This window comes from Erinaceus europaeus, chromosome 3 (assembly GCF_950295315.1).
Source record: "Erinaceus europaeus chromosome 3, mEriEur2.1, whole genome shotgun sequence".
NCBI lineage: Eukaryota > Metazoa > Chordata > Mammalia > Eulipotyphla > Erinaceidae > Erinaceus > Erinaceus europaeus.
In genome coordinates, this window is record NC_080164.1 from 121,301,457 (window position 1) to 121,319,818 (window position 18,362).

At 39.4% G+C, this 18,362-nt stretch overlaps 1 protein-coding gene across 14 annotated transcripts in view; it reads left to right on the plus strand.

The window, feature by feature from the left end:
• RUFY3 (RUN and FYVE domain containing 3) overlaps positions 1-18,362 on the plus strand; it is a 103,804-nt gene that overhangs the window by 69,944 nt on the left and 15,498 nt on the right. For 7 of the 14 annotated variants that reach the window (XR_009548997.1, XR_009548998.1, XM_060187825.1 and 4 more), the window contains 5 exons: positions 2,028-2,120; positions 3,846-3,929; positions 8,809-8,976; positions 9,663-9,760; positions 16,619-16,738. Coding sequence is in view for 12 of the 14 variants with exons in the window: in XM_060187825.1 (XP_060043808.1) it covers positions 2,028-2,120; positions 3,846-3,929; positions 8,809-8,976; positions 9,663-9,760; positions 16,619-16,738 (563 nt within the window). In the remaining 2 variants the exon portion in view is untranslated. Of the gene's footprint in view, positions 1-2,027; positions 2,121-3,845; positions 3,930-8,808; positions 8,977-9,662; positions 9,761-13,946; positions 16,382-16,598; positions 16,778-18,362 lie in introns of those variants that run through there. The other 7 variants (XM_007523535.3, XM_060187833.1, XM_060187834.1 and 4 more) reach the window with 5 other exon arrangements.

An 18,362-nucleotide genomic window follows, 5' to 3' on the forward strand; every position in this document is an offset into this window, starting at 1 on the left:
TACTTTGGTGCCCTACTCCAAATTCAGTCAAATCCTGCTTTGAGTTTCCCTTTCTGTTATTCTTTCTCAACTTCTGTTGGTGAGTGGTATCATCCCATACTTATCTTTATCTTTTTGACTTAGCTCACTTAACATAATTCCTTCTAGCTCCACCCAAGATAGGTCAGAGAAGGTGGGTTCATTGTTCTTAATAGCTGCGTAGTATTCCATTATATATATATACCACCGCAACTCCCCTGCAGGTGGGGAGTCAGGGGCTTGAACCAGGATCCTTACACCGGTCCTTTCGCTCATGCCACCTGTGCTTAACCCACTGCGCTACTGCCTGGCCGCCAGAACTTTGTACTTTCTTAATGAATGCTAGGCACTATATTGCAGGCTTTATAATGAGCACAGATTAAGTTAACTAGGTATGCCGTAGTTACTGTTGGTAGAGCTTCACTCCTCTGGGCCAGCATTTCCAGATAGTGACTGAGATAGAAAGGCAAGTAGAGAGAGAAATAAACAGCACCAAAGCTTCCCCCAGTGCAGTGGGGGCCAGACTAAAACCTGGGTTATGTGTTGGGCAAAGCAGGTAGCTCCCCAAATGAACAAATATCTTTCAGGCTCCACATATTTTGAATTTAAAAGAACCAGTAAACTAATAGATTTCTTTCCTCCTCTTGAACTCTGAACTGATATGACAAAATCAGAAAAATTAAGCAGATAAGGAGACATATACATCCACTTTGTAAGTAAAATAGCAGCATTAGAAAACCTACTGGGTCAGGTCTGGGCAGCAGCACAGAGAGTTAAGTGCACATGGCACCAAGTGCAAGGACCAGCTTAAGGATCCCAGTTCGAGCCCCCGGCTCCCCATCTGCAGCGGGGGGTCGCTTCACAAGTGCTGAAGCAGGTCTGCAGGTGTCTTATCTTTCTCTCCTCCTCTCTTTCTTCCCCTCCTCTCTCCATTTCTCTCTATCCTATCCAACAATAGCAACAATAATAACAACAAGGGCAACAAAAATTGATAAAATAGCCTCCAGGAGCAGTGGATTCGTAGTGCAGGCACTGACCCCCAGTAATAACCGTGGAGGCAAAAAAATTAAGTAAAATTAAAATAAATAAAAAGAAAACCTACTGGATCTACAGCCATAATCTCCTTACACTTTCTCTGATTTTTCTAAGACAGCAGAACCTGTCTGAGGAATTTCGAGAGTAGGTCCTCTTGCCCAGAATTACTTCTAGAGAAGGAGACTTCCAGGTCTCAAAAGCATGCTGGAACCCTGGCTTTGTTCTGACAACATTAGAACAAAGCCAAGCAGAGCCTGTACTCAGTGCTAATGAAGAGAAACTGAGAATGGAATATCTAACCCAGAAGACAGAACCCCTCTCTGTTTTTTTCTCTATTTGACTTTCCTATCTTCACATTAGGGAGTAAGGAGCATTGAGCTCAATGTATGCGGAGAAGGAAAGAACTTCCATTTTATTTTTCCATACAACATAGTGCTAATAATAGTACCCTTTCAAAGAGGTGGCCTCTTTATTAAACATTTAAAGAATACATGTTCTAGCTAACCGTCATTTAAGAGCACATTCTTTTGTAGGGGGTTTTGTGTGTGTGCGTGTGGTGAGCCAGATAGTTTTTATGAGATTTTGCTTTTGTTCTGGAGATCAAACCTCAATATCTCATGCATGTGAAATGTGGTTCTACCACTGAATCATCCTGTGTTAATAAAAGTAAGTTGTTTTCAAAAGTTGGTGGGTAGCACAGCAGGTAAAGTGCACGTGGCTCAGGCGTAAGGATCCCAGGTTCGAGCCCCCAACTCCCCATCTGCAGGGGAGTCGCTTCACAGGCGGTGAAGCAGGTCTGCAGATGTCTTTCTCTCCCCCTCTGTCTTCCCCTCTGTCCATTTCTCTCTGTCCTATCCAACAACAACCACATCAATAACAACAATAATAATCACAACAATAAAACAATAAGGGCAACAAAAGGGAAAATAAATATATACTTTTAAAAAGTTGTTTTCTTTTTATTTTATCAACAGCTTGCAGTTGCAAACAACAGGATTATTACCTTGCAAGAAGAAATGGAACGAGTAAAAGAAGAAAGCTCCTACATACTGGAATCCAATCGCAAGGTTAATCCCAGTGGATTTAAAGTCTGCTCCTAGGAAGCATTATAGTCATGGGGGAATCTTAACCTCTAAAGTATTTGCCTTTCCCAAGAACACTCTTTCTACTAAGACTCCACAGAATTGAGTGACTAGTAACTCATAAAGGTTATGGAAGAGTGATGGATGTCCCTTCCCCAGACTGAAGTCTGTTTAGAGACTTCAAGAAAGATCTAATTCTGTTTCATGTTCTTACATACTAATGATTTGTACTATGTTAATAGACATACATATTCATTGTGTTAAATATACCATTATTTTTAGACCATGTTACTGGTTTTTTTTTTTAATTAATTATCTAAGTATTTTGTCCCTTAAAGTACCAAAGTTTGAATATCAGTCTAATTAGATTTTTAAAAAATATTTATTTTATTTATTTATTCCCTTTTGATGCCCTTGTTGTTTTATTGTTGTAGTTATTATTGTTGTTGTCGTTGTTGGATAGGACAGAGAGAAATGGAGAGAGGAGGGGAAGACAGAGAGGAGGAGAGAAAGATAGACACCTGCAGACCTGCTTCACCGCCTGTGAAGCGACTCCCCTGCAAGTGGGGAGCCGGGGTTCGAACCGGGATCCTTATGCCGGTCCTTGTGCTTTGCGCCACCTGCGCTTAACCTGCTGCGCTACAGCCCGACTCCCCTAATTAGATTTTTTGCAAACATTCTGTTACACAATTCCAAATCTTCTTAACTAGAGGGCATAACTTAAGTCCCTTGTTTCTTTTTTAAATATTTTTATTTACTTCTTATTAGATGAGAGACACCTACATCCCTGCTTCACCATTTGTGAAGCTCTCCGCTTGCAGATGGGGACCGGGGGCTTGAACCTGGGTCCTTGTGCACTGTAATGTGAGCATTTAACCAGGTGTGCCACCCCTGGCCTCTGAAGGCATAATTTAAAACATACCTAATGACAATTGAAGGTCATAATTATCAACATTGTCAATGCTGTACCAAATTGTAATGATGCCCACTATAAAGGACTGTTCGAATTGAAAAACTTCTAGCACTTATGCTTAAATATTCCCAGATTTTTTATGGAAGACTTTTTTTTTTTTCTACCATTTATGACTTCACTGTCATCTCTCACTTGACACTGCTATCCCTGGGAAGGTTTCCTCTCCTTTTATATTCATGCTTTTTTTACTGTGACCCAGGAGTCCAAATATCCAGTCACTAATACTATTCCTAACAAATAAATAACTAGTCTCAGAGTGGGACTAAAGTATTCTTTTGTTAGTGACAAGTTTGATTGTAGCACATGAACTTTGTAAAAACAAATGTCACTGCTCAAATTGAGTTTCCCAATGACTGGTTCATTTTTAGCTATGGTCTCTCTAAATGACTAGAGAATCCAGATTCTAGATCTCTGGAGAAAGGAATATATTGCCATTTGGATCAAAACTTTTGACCCAATTCATACTTTATAGTGAATGGTATATGTTTTTAGAGACTGATTTTTTTAAATGTTTTTATCACTTGGTTTGGTCACTTATTCTAACACTTTAAATAAAATGTCAATAAGTCTCCCCCTGCCCCCCTTTTCTTTTTCATTTACTATTATACCTGCTTACTGTAACCATTTCCCCACAGTAAATGATAATGCAAGTGTTAGTAGAAAATGATAATGCAAGTGTTATTAGCTCTATTGAATCATTAAATCCATTAATATGTGCTCTTACCTATCTTTTCAAGGGTCCTAAGCAAGACAGAGCTTCAGAAGGGCAAGCATTAAGTGAAGCAAGAAAACATTTAAAGGAGGAGACACAATTACGTCTGGTAAACTTTTGTTTAAGTTCAAATATTCAAGAACATATGAAAAGGTGTCCCGCGATATAACACAGTGACTGAAGCTCGGGACTTCAAAACAAGGTCATGAGTTCAATCCCCAGTATCTCAGATGCCAGAGTGATAGTCTGGTTCTCTGTTTCCCTCCAGCATCTCCTCTTATAAATAAATAATGAATCTTTTTAAAAACTGTTCAAGGGAGTCGTGCAGCGGGTAAAGCGCACGTGGCGCAAATCGCCAGGACCTGCGTAAGGATCCCAGTTCGAGCCCCCGGCTCCCCACCTGCAAGGGAGTCGCTTCACAAGCGGTGAAGCAGGTCTGCAGGTGTCTGTCTTTCCCTCTCTCAGTCTTCCCCTCCTCTCTCCATTTCTCTCTGTCCTATCTAACAACGACATTAATAACCACAACAATGTTAAACAAGGGCAACAAAAAGGAAAATAAATAAAAACTTAATTTAAAAAAAAAAAGAAAAAAAAACTTCAAAAAGTCAACCAGCCTGCTGGAGGCTTTATCCTACAGATCAAGAATATCAGCAGTATGTTCTAACATTATTATGAGATCTTTAAAACTATCTGACAGTCTTAAACCCATATTGCCTATAATGCTTTCTCAACGGGAGTCGGGCAGTAGCACAACGGGTTAAGCGCATATGGCCAAAGCGCAAGGACCGGCATAAGGATCCCGGTTCGAGCCCCCAGCTCCCCACCTGCAGGAGAGTTGTTTCACAGGTGGTGAAGCAGGTCTGTAGGTGTCTGTCTTTCTCTCCCCCTCTCTGTCTTCCCCTCCTCTCTCCATTTCTCTCTGTCCTGTCCAACAACTACGACATCAGTAACAACCACAATAATAACTACAATAAAACAACAAGGGCAACAAAAGGGAATAAACATTAATTAAAAAAATTTTTTTAATTTTTTTTTAAAAAATTCAGTTAAAAAAATACTTTCTAAGCAGTTCATTTTCTGAGTAACCTCGATATCCAGTAGGATTTTAGTAATTTTTTAATAGAATTTTTATTAATAAAAAAAAAAAAAAGCTATATAGAACCTACCAAGCTCTACAACTTTCACTCCTATCTCAGTCCTCATCCATGCTAAGTCTGCTGTTTCCAGGAAATGGGCAGTTCTCTTGTTAAAACCATTCATATAGGGAGTCGGGCGGTGGCGCAGCGGGTTAAGCGCGCGTGGCACAAATCGCCAGGACCTGCGTAAGGATCCCAGTTCGAGCCCCCAGCTCCCCACCTGCAGGGGAGTCGCTTCACAAGCGGTGAAGCAGGTCTGCAGGTGTCTGTCTTTCTCTCCTTCTTTCTGTCTTCGCCTCCTCTCTCCATTTCTCTCTGTCCTAATCCACCAACAACGACATTAATAACCACAACAATGTTAAACAACAAGGGCAACGAAAAGGAAAATAAATAAATAAATAATCATTCATATAGAATTGTACTTTAAAAAAAATTTTTTTTTTTTACTTTTTTTTTTTTCCCTCCTGGGTTATTGCTGCAGCTAGGTGCTTGCACTATGAATCCACTGATCCTGGAGGCCATTTTTCCCATTTTGTTGCCCTTGTCATTGTTACTGTTGCCATTGCTGTTGTTGGATAGGACAGAGAGAAATGGAGAGAGGCAGGGAAGACAGAGAGGGGGAGAGAAAGATAGACGCCTGCAGACCTGCTTCACCACCCATGAAGCGAACCCCCTGCAGGTGGGGAGCCGGGAGTTCAAACCCGGATCCTTAAGCCAGTTCTTGTGCTTCGAGCCAAGTGAACTTTACCCACTGCACTACCAACCAGCCTCCTTATTTATTTATTATTGAATAGAGATAGAAATTGAGAGAGGAGGGGTAGATAGAGAGAAAGCTTCAGACCTGGTAAAACACTTGTGAAATTTTCACCTAACAGGTGGGGACCAGGAGCTTAAACCTGGATCCTTGTGCACTGCAGTGCATGCACTTAGCCAGGTGTGCCACCGCCTAGCCCCCTAGAATTGTACTCTTTTTTAAAAAAAAAATTTTTGTAGGGGCCTGGATGGTAGTGCAGCGGGTTAAGCGCATATGGCATGAAGCACAAGGACTGGCTTAAGGATTCCAGTTAGAGCCCCTGGCTCCCCACCTGCAGGGAGGGGGGTCACTTCAGAAGTGATAAAGCAGGTCTGCAGGTGTCTATCTTTCTCTCCCCCTCTCTGTCTTCCCCTCCTCTCTCGATTTCTCTTGGTCCTATCCAACAACAACAACAACAGCTATAATAAAAATAACAGTAACAACAACAAGGGCAACAAAATGGAAAATATGGCCTCCAGGAGGAATGGATTTGTAGTGCAGGCACCGAGCCCCAGTGATAACCCTGGAGGCAAAAAAATACATGTATTTTTTGTGAAAGACCAGAGTACTTCATTCCACTCTAGCATATATGGTGCTGGGAATCAAACCTGGGCCTTGAATCCACAAGTCCTATGTTCTACCTGCTGAGTCACCTTCCTGTCCACTGGAATTGTATTCTTTCAGCTGTCATTTCTTAATTGATTCTTGTTTTTATACATAAATTAAAAAGAAATGTATCATCCATTGCTAGTCTTAAGGTGTTTTATAAAGTAAAAATAAAGATAAAATTATAAGGCTTAATACTAGATTTTATCCAAGTCTTAATGTATTAAACCAAAAAAGACAAACAAAAGGACCCTCTTATTGTGTCTTAAGACTAGAAAGAAACCTGAAAATCAGCTCTAGTGTGACTTGTTTGATAAAATTTTCTACAAATTAATAGTTTGTAGGACAGAATTTCCAGGTTTTTTTGAGAAGGGTTATTTTAATATCCTTTAAAAATCTATCATTTTCCCTCTGTGTACTTGTGAATTAAATCTTAAAATTATGTCTAGGACTTTCCTTATGGAAAATATTCTAAGAAGCAGTCTTGATTATTTTCATGTACAGAGCAGTGCCTCAGTTAAAATGATAAAACTCCTAAACAAAATTCTCCATCCTTTGTCATGAAGAGATAACTTTACAAATACAAGAAGCCAAGTACAGAGGCATGGTCTTGTGCATGTGTTGGGTGCTGCATGGATGCTGAAGAACATGGGCTGTTTGTATCTTTGATCATTCATATAATGTTGCAGTAATGATGGTTAAAACAAAAAGGGGCTTAATGTTAAGTGAATGTAAACACTTAGCCATGTGACAGCCAAATTCTCAGTAATTTAGATCTAAGTTGCACTGGAGAGACCCAGAGGATCATTAGGGTTCCTTGGGCTTTGAAATATGTCAACAGAATACATTCTGAAGAAAGCTATAAGCGCTGGCTACTGTCACAGTGCAAATAGAGTTCTACAATAGGTCATAATATCAGAGTGTATACTTTATATATGTTAAATAGCACTATCTCTGGCCTAACAAGTTTTTCAAAGCTATGGCTTTTTGTAGTAGATATTATTATAAAAATTCTAATTGGGGGAGTCAGGCGGTAGCACAGCAGGTTAAGCGCATGTGGTGCAAAGCACAAGGACTGGCTTAAGGATCCCAGTTAGATCCCCCGGCTCCCCACCTGCAGGGGAGTCGCTTCACAGGCGGTGAAGCAGATCTGCAGGTGTCTGTCTTTCTCTCCCCCTCTGTCTTCCCCTCCTCTCTCCATTTCTCTCTGTCCTATCCAACAATGACGACATTAATAACAACAACAATAATAACTACAACAATAAAGCAACAAGGGCAACAAAAGGGAATAAATAAATATTTTTTAAAAATACTAATTGGTGGGAGTCGGGCGGTAGCACAACAGGTTAAGCGCAAGGACCGGCGTAAGGAACCCGGTTCGAGCCCCCGGCTCTTCATCTGCAGGGGAGTTGCTTCACAAGCAGTGAAGCAGGTCTGCAGGTGTCTTTTTCTCCCCCTTTCTGTCTTCCCCACCTCTCCCCATTTCTCTCTGTCCTATCCAACAACAATGACATCAATAACAACAATAACTACAACAATAAAAAAACAAGTGTGGGAGTCGGGTGGTAGTGCAGTGGGTTAAGCACAGGTGGCACAAAGAAGGACCAACCTAAGGGTCCTGGTTCGAGCCCCCGGCTCCCCACCTGCAGGGGAGTCCCTTCACAGGCAGTGAAGCAGGTCTGCAGGTGTCTTTCTCTCCTCCTCCCTGCCTTCCCCTCCTCTCTCCATTTCTCTGTTCTTTCCAACAACGACTACAACAATAAAACAAGGGCAACAAAAGGGAGTAAATAAATAAATATTTAAAAAGAAAAAAAAACAAGGGCAACAAAAGGGAATAAATAAATAAAATTTTTTAAAAATACTATAAAAATCGTAGTTGTTCTTTGTTGCTGTTAATGATAATTTGTAGCTATTTTTATAGAATATTCAGGCTTTTATTCCACCTTTTCCTGTGGGTTTGTACTTATGAAAGAGAGTTAATTTTTTTAAAGATTCTATTTATTTTTTCATTTTTTAAATTTATTTATTCCCTTTTGTTGCCCTTGTTTTATTATTGTAATTATTATTGATGTTGTTGTTGAATAAGACAGAGAAATGGAGAGAGAGGGGGAAAGAAAGATAGACACCTGCAGACCTGCTTCACCACCTGTGAAGCGACCCCCTGCAGGTGGGGAGCTGGGGGCTTGAACCGGGATCCTTACACCGGTCCTTGCGCTTTAAGCCACCTGCACTTAACCCGCTGCACTACCGCCCAACTCCTAAGAGTCTATTTATTTATTGATGAGAAAGCTAGGAGAAGAGAGAGAAAGAACCATACATCACTCTGGCACGTGTGCTGCCAGGGGTTGCTGTCGCAGTGTCACAGTGGGACCTCCTGCTTGAGAATCCAAGGCTTTATCCGTTGCACCACCTTCTAGACCACAGTTAATCAGTTTTCTTATCTTTTTCAACAGGATGTTGAGAAAGAACTAGAAATCCAAATCAGCATGAGACAGGAGATGGAATTGGCCATGAAGATGCTGGAGAAGGATGTGTGTGAGAAGCAGGATGCCCTGGTGTCCCTGCGGCAGCAGCTGGATGATCTCAGGGCTCTCAAGCATGAACTTGCCTTTAAGCTGCAGGTGAGGGGAGTGTGAGGAATAGACTCACTGGCTCTCCGAAAGCCCCTGACCTTCCCTCTCCCTCTGTTGACCTCCAAAACCACATTTTAAATTCCAGTGGGAAGAGTCACATCTCATTTTGAAGTTAACTGCCAGTAAACCACTGCAGGAGTCAGACCATGTAGGATCCTGTGTCACTGTTCTGAAAAGCCATGGCTGCTTCCCAAATTGTATGGGGAGAAAGTTTTTGTTTTTGGAACAGGGTTAGTTCTGGTTCTTGATGGTGCTAGGGGCTGAAGTGGGGATATCTCATATGCAAGTCCTGGGTACTACCACTAAGATATCTCCCTTGCCCTAAAGAGTCGAGGTTTGTTGTTGTTGTTGCTTGTTTATTTGTTTTCCCTTTTTTATCCTTTAAATGAATTTCTGTTCTCCATTCTAACATGTCAGCTGAGTGGTATATCCCAGTAGCTTATACTAGAATATAATACATTGATGAATATTCTAATTTTTATGATAAAAGCACTATGGCTCAGTATTAATTATAGACATCTTTTCATTTGTTTTTCATTTAGCAATTAACTGGTATACAAATACATAAAAACTTGTCTTGTTTTTGTTTTTTGTTTCAGGCTCAAAAGGCTTGTGTATTTTGTTTTAGAATTTTAAATTTTATATAAATCACATATAATTATTTTCCATAACAGAGTTCAGACTTAGGAGTAAAACAGAAAAGTGAACTAAACAGTCGCTTGGAAGAGAAGACCAATCAGATGGCTGCTACAATTAAACAGCTTGAGCAAAGGTAAAAGTGCTGTTTCATTGGTGAAACACATTATACTGTCAGTACTGGTGGTGAAAAGAATGTGCTATGAGTTTGGCAAAGTATATGAAATTCTAATGATTTAACACCAGTAGAAAGACTATTAAATTCTGTTTTCTAAGATGTCACTGAAAACAATTTGAAGAAACATCTACCTTCTTGACTGTTTCAGATAGCACAACTCCTACATAATTCCATTTCAGTGTCATGTGCTTCATTCTATGTGCATTTTTTCTTTTTTTTTAACAAAGGTTTCTTTTTAAAATGCAATAAAGATGCAAAGAAGATAGACTTTTTTTTTGTAGATCCCATAGTTCTTTTTTTTTTTTTAATGTATGAAAGGTGGAAGAGAAAGAGAGAGAGAGATGATACCAGAGCATCACTCTGGTATGTGGTATTTCAGGGATTGAACTTGGAATCTTATGCTTGAAAGACCAATGGCTTTTTTTTTTTTTAATATTTACTTATTCCCTTTTATTGCCCTTGTTGTAGGACAGAGGGAAAATGTGTGCATTTTATTTTTGTTTGTTTGTTTGCTTGCTTGCTTGCTTGCTTGTTTTTTGTCTCCAGGGTTATTACTGTGGCTCAGTGCCTGCACTGCGAATTCAACGTTTTTTTCCCCATTTTTACTGGATAGGACAAAGAGAAATTAGAGGGGAGGGGTATACAGAGAGGGGGAGAGACCACTGCTGACCTGCTTCACCATTTGTGAAGCAACCCCCCTGCAGGTGGGGAACAAGGGGCTCGAACCAGGATTCTTGCACAGGTCCTTGCACTTCATCCTATGAGCACTTATTCCAGTGCGCCACCGCCCAACCCCTTCAGTGTCATGTGTTAGAAGAACAATACTTACAGGGGCTTTTAAATATGTCTGTAACTACTATTTTTTTTAATGTTTCAGCACAAAAGTTGTTTGATACTTGGTGCCAGGTGATACAAGGGTATTGAGGGCCCTTAAAACATTTTTTATATTTATTTATTCCGTTTTTTGTTGCCCTTGTTATTTTTTTATTGTTGTAGCTATTATTGTTGTTATTGGTGTCGTTGTTGTTGGATAGGACAGAGAGAAAGAGAGGAGGGTAAGACGGAGAGGAGGAAAGAAAGATAGACACCTGCAGACCTACTTCACTGCCTGTGAAGCGACTCCCCTGTGGGTGGGGAGCCGGGGCTCGAACCAGGATCCTTATGCCGGTCCTTGTGCTTTGCGCCAACTGTGCTTAACCCACTATGCTACCGCCCGACTCCCCCTTTTAAAAATTTAATTCTAGGATGTCAGGTGGTGGTGCACCAGGTTAAGCACACATAGTAGAAAACGCAAGGACCCGAGTTTGAGCCCTCAGCTCCCTACCTAAAGAGGAATGCTTCAAAAATAGTATCTATATTTCTCTCCCCTCTCTACTTTCCTCTCCCCTCTCAATTTCTCTCTGTCCTATCCTATAAAATGGGGAAAAAACAGCCACCAGGAGCAGTGGATTCATAGTGCCAGCACCAAACCCCAACCATAACCTCGAGGCAAAAAAAACACAAAAATTTAATTCTAGGGGCCAGGCAGTGGTGCACCTAGTTAAGCACACACATTACAGTGCTCAAGGACCCAGCTTCAAGCAGCTTGTCCCCACCTACAGGAGGAAAGCTTCACAATTGGTAAAGCAGGGCTGCAGTTGTCTATAGGTGTCTCTGTGTCTTTCTCTGTTACCCCCTCCTTTCTTAATTTCTCTCTGTCTCTATTCAATAATAAATAAATTTTTTTAAAGTTTGAAAAGGTACTAAATCTCTTTTTTAAAAAATAATTCTATTCTCTACTCTCCTATCTTCTTCTGTCTCTATATCCTTTTGACCTGCTCTGTTGCTTCCAGTGCCACCTCCTTCTCATATTCTTAGATGTGTCTCCATTGTGACTTCTATCTGGAGGCCAGTCTAGCATTTTTTTTCCTTTGACCAGCTTATTCTCAGCCGAACCTACAATTTAGTCTAACCAAAGCATATTTTCTCACTGTGATATACTTCTATTTCTCTATTTATCCTAAAAACACTATTTTCTGCCTGATAACTTGACTTCCCAGAAAAATGGAGGAGTATGCAAGATTGAGTAAACCACACCACCTATTGTCATACAATGCTGTCAGCCTATCTTGGCATGTTCAGCACTACAGTTCACCTTCTTGCACTTGAGCAAAATTCAACTGCTATCAAACATGCCATTGTTCTCATCCATTTATCTTCTTTTCTTTTTTAAAGATTTTATTTATTAATGAGAAAGGAGGAGAGAGAGAAAGAACCAGACACATCACTCTGGTAAATGTGCTGCCAGGGATGGAACTCAGGACCTCATGCTTGAGAGTCCAACACTTTATCCACTGTGCCACCTCGCACACCACTCATCCATTTATTTTCCAACGGCACATTAAAAAGGCCCTCCTCTCGCTTCATTGGTGATGAAGCAGGTCTGCAGGTGTCTACCTTTCTTCCCCCTCTCTGTCTTCCTCTCTATCATTTCTCTTTGTCCTATCCAGCAACAATGACATCAATAAGAACAATAATAATAATAATAACCACAACAATGATTTTAAAAAAACAACAAGGGCAACAAAAGGGGGAAAGTAGTCTCCAGGAGCAGAGGACTCATGGTGCAGGCACTGAGCCCCAGCAATAACCCTGGAGGCAAAAAAAAAAAAAAAAAAAAAGAAACAAACAAACAAAAAAATTTTTAAATGCCCTCCTCGTCCTACTCCCCTGTTCTTTTTTGTTTGTTTGTTTTTGTTTTTTTCCCTGTTTATTATTATTTTTTTACTTTATTTTTTTTATTTTGTAATTTGGAGGAGTGGTTTATGGTACTATTGTTGGCAGATGGGTACAATTTCTCATCTCACCAAGAGAGATGTCTGCAAAACGCTCTTACCCCCAAATTAGGTCCAACATCGTGCATTAGGGCCTGAGCACCTCCCACTCTCCCAATTCTTCCCCAGACACCTTTGCTTTGATACAATATACCAAATCAGTAAGGTTTTACTTCCTTTTTTTAAAAAAAAATCTTTATTTATTTATTTATTTTTTAGAGAAAGCCAGAAATCTAGAGAGAGGGGGTGATAGAGAGGAAGAGAGACAGGGAGACACCTGCAACACTGCTTCACTACTTGCAAAGCTTTCCCCTACAGGTGGGGGCCGGGGGCTTGAACCTGTTTCCTTGCGCATTGTAACATGTGTGCTCAACCAGGTGCACCACCACCCAGCCCCAAGTTTTACTTACCTTCCTCTTTCTGTTCTGCCCGTGAAATAGTCCCATATTTATCCTTCTCTTTCTAGAAACTTTAAAAAAAATTTTAATTTAGTTTACTTATTAATGAGAAAGATGGAGGAGAGAGAAAGATCCAAACATCATGCAGATGTATGTGCTGTTGGGGATTGAACTCAGGACCTCATGCTTGAGAGTCCAGTGCTTTATCCACTGCACCACCTCCTGGACCACTCTAGAAACATTTTTTACATTCAAGCTCAACTGCCACTAACCCAGAGTGTCCTCTGTCTGATATGTCTTCTCAGCTAAAAACCTGTCAATCTATGCGTATTGGAATTCACTTGGTAAATCTATACTACTTATAGCACTTGTCACTTTGTACATCTTTTTAAATTCCTTATGTGTATAAGTTTTGCAATAAAATAGTGAATTTCTTAATTATTTTAACTAATCTTTTTTTAATTGATTCTGTCACAGTGCCTTGAACAAACAAGGCTTTCATTTAGTAAATACATGAATATATCTTTTACTAAGATGATTCTTAACCAGAGAGGGTCCTAAAACAACACTGTATATTAATGTTAACTTAATGTGAATTACAACTTAAATAATCCTGAAATAATCAGGTCTGGCTGGTTTTGTGTAAAAAGAAATCAATTTATCTAAAAAGTTATTTTTGTGCTTACTTAAAAGTAGTTGCATGATTATTATTTTAAAAATTAATTTTAATATTTTTAACTTGTGCATTTTGAATGTATCACATTATTTTTCAGTGGTTTTAAATTTGACATTTAAAACTGGCAGAACTAAAGTAATGATGTATCTACCTCTAGAAGTCTTTCTGACTTGTTTTCTTACTATTTTTGTTTTTCTGTTTATCCATTTTCTTGTTCTCTTTTCCCCCCATTTTTTATTTATTTATTTTTAATTTAGTGAAAAGGATTTGGTGAAACAGGCAAAGACCTTAAATAGTGCAGCAAACAAACTGATTCCCAAACATCATTAGGCATTTTCCAATTAGTCACCTCACAAGTCTGACATCAGAGTTTAATTGTAAAAGGAAGAAATTTGAAAGTTATTACCTTTAAGCTTCAGTTCTTTATAAAATGTCACCAAAAATTGACTTTGAACATACTGGGCTTTTGAAAAAAAGTTTGATAAAATATATTTTGATTTTTTTTCTTTATTTTTCTTGTAGTTAGAAAATTTAGTATTAGTCTTAACTAAATGCCAAATAATAATTAAGAAATTACTTTTGAATTAGCCAGTAAACACACCACTTAAAAAAATAAGCCTAGGAAATTGAGACCCAGACATATATTATTGATGCCTTTACAACCCAGACCCTGGTAATATCAGATTCTAGGTGCATTGTTTTTCATCAGCAAGCCTTTCTGCCACTGCAATGTAATGAACTAGAGGTGACTGCCATGTGAACTTGGACTCTTCTAAAACAGTTCTGTGTCCCTTAGACCATAATCTCTTTTCACTTTCATCATATAGGTTTACTCCCCAAGCCAAGGATAAGCACTTAATATTTCACTACAGTTCTACTCTCAATAACCAAGATTGCTTGCAATTTCTTGCCTTAGTGACTTTGGAGAAAAAGAAAAAAGAAAACACAGCATCCTTACATTTCTTTAAAGTACGTAGAGATAAAGTTAGTGATTAGGTAATCTATGATAACATAATGTGGAAGCTTGAGAAAACCCTCCTAATATTTATTTTCTACCTCTGCCACTTGCCTGCAATTCTTCCCATTTAGGTAACTCAGAGAGAACAATTTCAACAAAAATTAGTCCTCTCCTATTAAAATTAAAACCTTACACACTTTTCAAATCTATCCTGCTTTTCCTTTTAGATTAAAGACAAGTTATAGACACAAGTGACAATTTCCTGCCTTTCATCCCTTGTGTGGAAACATTTACCGTAACTTTTTGCTTATATAGGGATTTGCTAAAGTTTCTGGGAAACTAACAGCCTAATAGAAAACCATTTCAACCTGTAGGGGGAAAGCTTCACAAGTGGTGAAGCAGGGCTGCAGGTGTTTCTCTGTCTCTCTCCCTCTCTATCTCCCCTTCCCCTCTCAATTTCTCTCTGTATCTATCCAATAATAAATAAATAAATATATTTTTTAAAAAAAAAGAAAACCATTTCAGTAGGAAATAGCAAAATGACAAGCTTACTATTATTTAACCTAAAAATGAAGATTCCCAGTAGACATCCTTAAACAATAATTAGCAGGGCTTCTTTTTTTCTAAGTGACCACAGATCCAACCCTTTCTAGGCTTTACATTGTAAATAACTCTATAAAAACTTTGATTAAAAAAAAAGACTTTTGATTTGGAGTGTAGGTTTCACCTAAGCCTTCATTCCTTCAAAAAGTCTTGACAAGCCTTTTCTCATTCCGGTATGGTTTGCAGCATTTCAGCTGCTGAGATGAGAGCAGATAATCCCTTTGCTTTCCCATTCTTGACCTTCTTTACCACCATTCTTAAAGAGAAAAACAGAATTAGAGGAGTGAGATAGATTTCGTCATGTATGTTTTCATAGGCACTTGAAGGCTTGAACCCGTCAAGTCAAAGAGCATATGACCCGTGTCATGGAAGAACTTAAGCTTTAGACTTATTAAGTTGTTGATAATTTTGCCCCTATACGAATAAATCTCTTACTAGCTTAATCATACTTTTGTGATAAGGAGTTGCCTTTTATAGGAGCATTCAGAAGGAGTGCTCATACGGCAAAATAAAATACATTAGCGACTACATGTAGCATGTTCCCAAATTCCATTATACATATCCCCAAATATTTCACCTTTTAAAATATGTTTCTGTATAGGTGCTTTAGAATATGCTTCTTTATAGTTATGGGATCTATCACATATCTGTCATTAATCAGAATCTTCCAGAGAATATGGTCAGGAATCTTACACAAACCTGGTGCTGAGTTGTTTGTCCACGTAGTCACACATTCACTACTTGATAGAAATGGAAAAGGAAGTAGGTGGCCAAAGTTTGACAAAGGTTTCTCCTTACATAATATCCCAAAGTCAGTGTGAAAGGCTAATGTTTAATGTCTAATGACTTAACATAATTTGTGGTTTAGGTAAAGTCTGAGAAAAAATGTCCTATCTCCACATCTAAGCAGGTAGTATCCCACTAGCAAGTTCAGTCACGTGTGTAAGAAGAAATACAAAGTACCAAACGTAATAGGAAAATAAACTTTCTAAAGTTGAGTTTAACTTTAATTACAGTGTACCTGAGGTTGACTTTGAATATGAATTTTCTAAAAAAAAAAAAAAGTGATGTTTTATTGTTTATCATCTAATGGCTGTAAACTGTAGTACTAGAATAAAAAAAAAATGGAAAATCAGATCTCCTCTGCCTGGTTCACCTTCATCTTGCTTTTCTTTAGAATTTGCTTCTCCATCTTTTTCCCACCTTTTTTTTTTTTGGCCCTGTGTCCTTAAAATATATTTATTTGTCCCCCTTTGTCTCTCTCTGCCTCCTTCTTTGGGTTTTATTTTGTGTTGTGAACTTGGTCTCCCCCACCCTCCCCCACCAAGGCTTTTGTTTTTATCACAAGTTCATGTGGCTCACATCCAGATTGCGCCAGGCTGAGCGAGGCCGCCAGTCTGCTGAGTTGGACAATCGGCTCTTCAAGCAGGACTTCGGAGACAAGATCAACAGTCTGCAGCTGGAAGTGGAGGAACTCACCAGGCAGCGGTGAAGAGAGGGCAGCCTGAGCTGACAGGGTGGTCATGGGTAATTCTAAGGCTGGATAACTACAGGCCTCCTAACTTTCAGTCCATCTTTGTTCTGTCTTTGCAAAATGCCCTCTCTCTGGATTAGAACTCACAAAGCTTCACATACATCAGCATTCCCATAATCTCGCCAACACTCTTTAAAGAATTAGAAAATTAGAATCCAACGTACCAGATAAATAGGAAAGAGTATGAGCATCAGTGACCAACCTATTATAAGTAATAACAATATTTCCTGAAATATTAGTGTGTACCACACACTTTAGTAAGATTTCACATGACTTCTCTCAATATTTTCCTATCACCGTGTATCCTCTTTGAGGGGAAATTAAAATTTAGAGGGAGTAAATTTTTTTGTTTGTTTTATATTTATTTTTCCCTTTTTGTTGCCCTTGTTTTTCATTGTTGTTGTAGCTATTGTTGTTGTTGTTGATGTCGTCGTTGTTAGGTAGGACAGAGAGAAATGGAGAGAGGAGGGGGAGACAGAGGGGAGAAGAGAAAGATAGACACCTGCAGACCTGCTTCACCGCCTGTGAAGCGACTCCCCTACAGGTGGGGAGCCAGGGGCTCGATCTGGGATCCTTACACCGATCCTTGCGCTTTGCGCCACGTGCACTTAACCCACTGCGCTAACGCCCGACTCCCTGGAGGGGGTAAATTTATCCAAAGTCACAGTTAAGTGAATAAGTAGCAATACTCTAATTTAAAATCCTGTCTCTGTGATTCTAAGCCCTTACCATTCCCTTATCTTCTCTCTCAAATAAGGTCAATTCTGTGCTGAAGCCACTGACTTCAAACAAAGAGAGCTTTGTTACTAAAAACACTAGTGGTTGAGGGTTGAGTGTGTAACTGGATCAGACAGTATGCCTATAAGGAGAGAACAGCTAGAGCCAGCAAGATAGCTCACATGTATAATGCACTTGAATAATGCACCCCTGCACTGAAGGAAAACTTGGTGCTGTTTTCTTTTTAATTTGGAAAAGTTAGCCTGGAGCTGGGAATTCCCAGTGATGACAAGAAAAGAGAGATACAGCAACTAATTAATATGGACTAGGGCTATAATTTTGGTATTTTCATACTAAATCTTGCTGAAAATTTATAAATATTTCTTTAAAAGAAATAATAAGGCGTGGTCCAGGAGGTAGCAGAGTGGTAAAGCTTTGGACTCTCAAGCATGAGGTCCCGAGTTCGATCCCTGGCAGCACATGTGCCAGAGTGATGTCTGGTTCTTTCTCCTCCTATCTTTCTCATAAATAAATAAAATCTTTATAATCATAAAGCATCTGTAAATTTTTTAATATTTATTCCCTTTTGTTGCCCTTGTTGTTTTATTGTTGTAGTTATTATTGTTGTTACTGATGTTGTCATCATTGGATAGGACAGAGAGAAATGGAGAGAGGGGGAGAGAAAGATAGACACCTACAGACCTGCTTCACCACCTGTGAAGCGACTCCCCTGCAGGTGGGGAGCCCGGTGCTCCAACCAGGACCCTTACGCCAATCCTTGCGCTTTGCACCCCATGCACTTAGCCCGCTGTGCTACCAACTCCCAGTATTTCTTTAGTTATAATAAATCCTACTGACTGT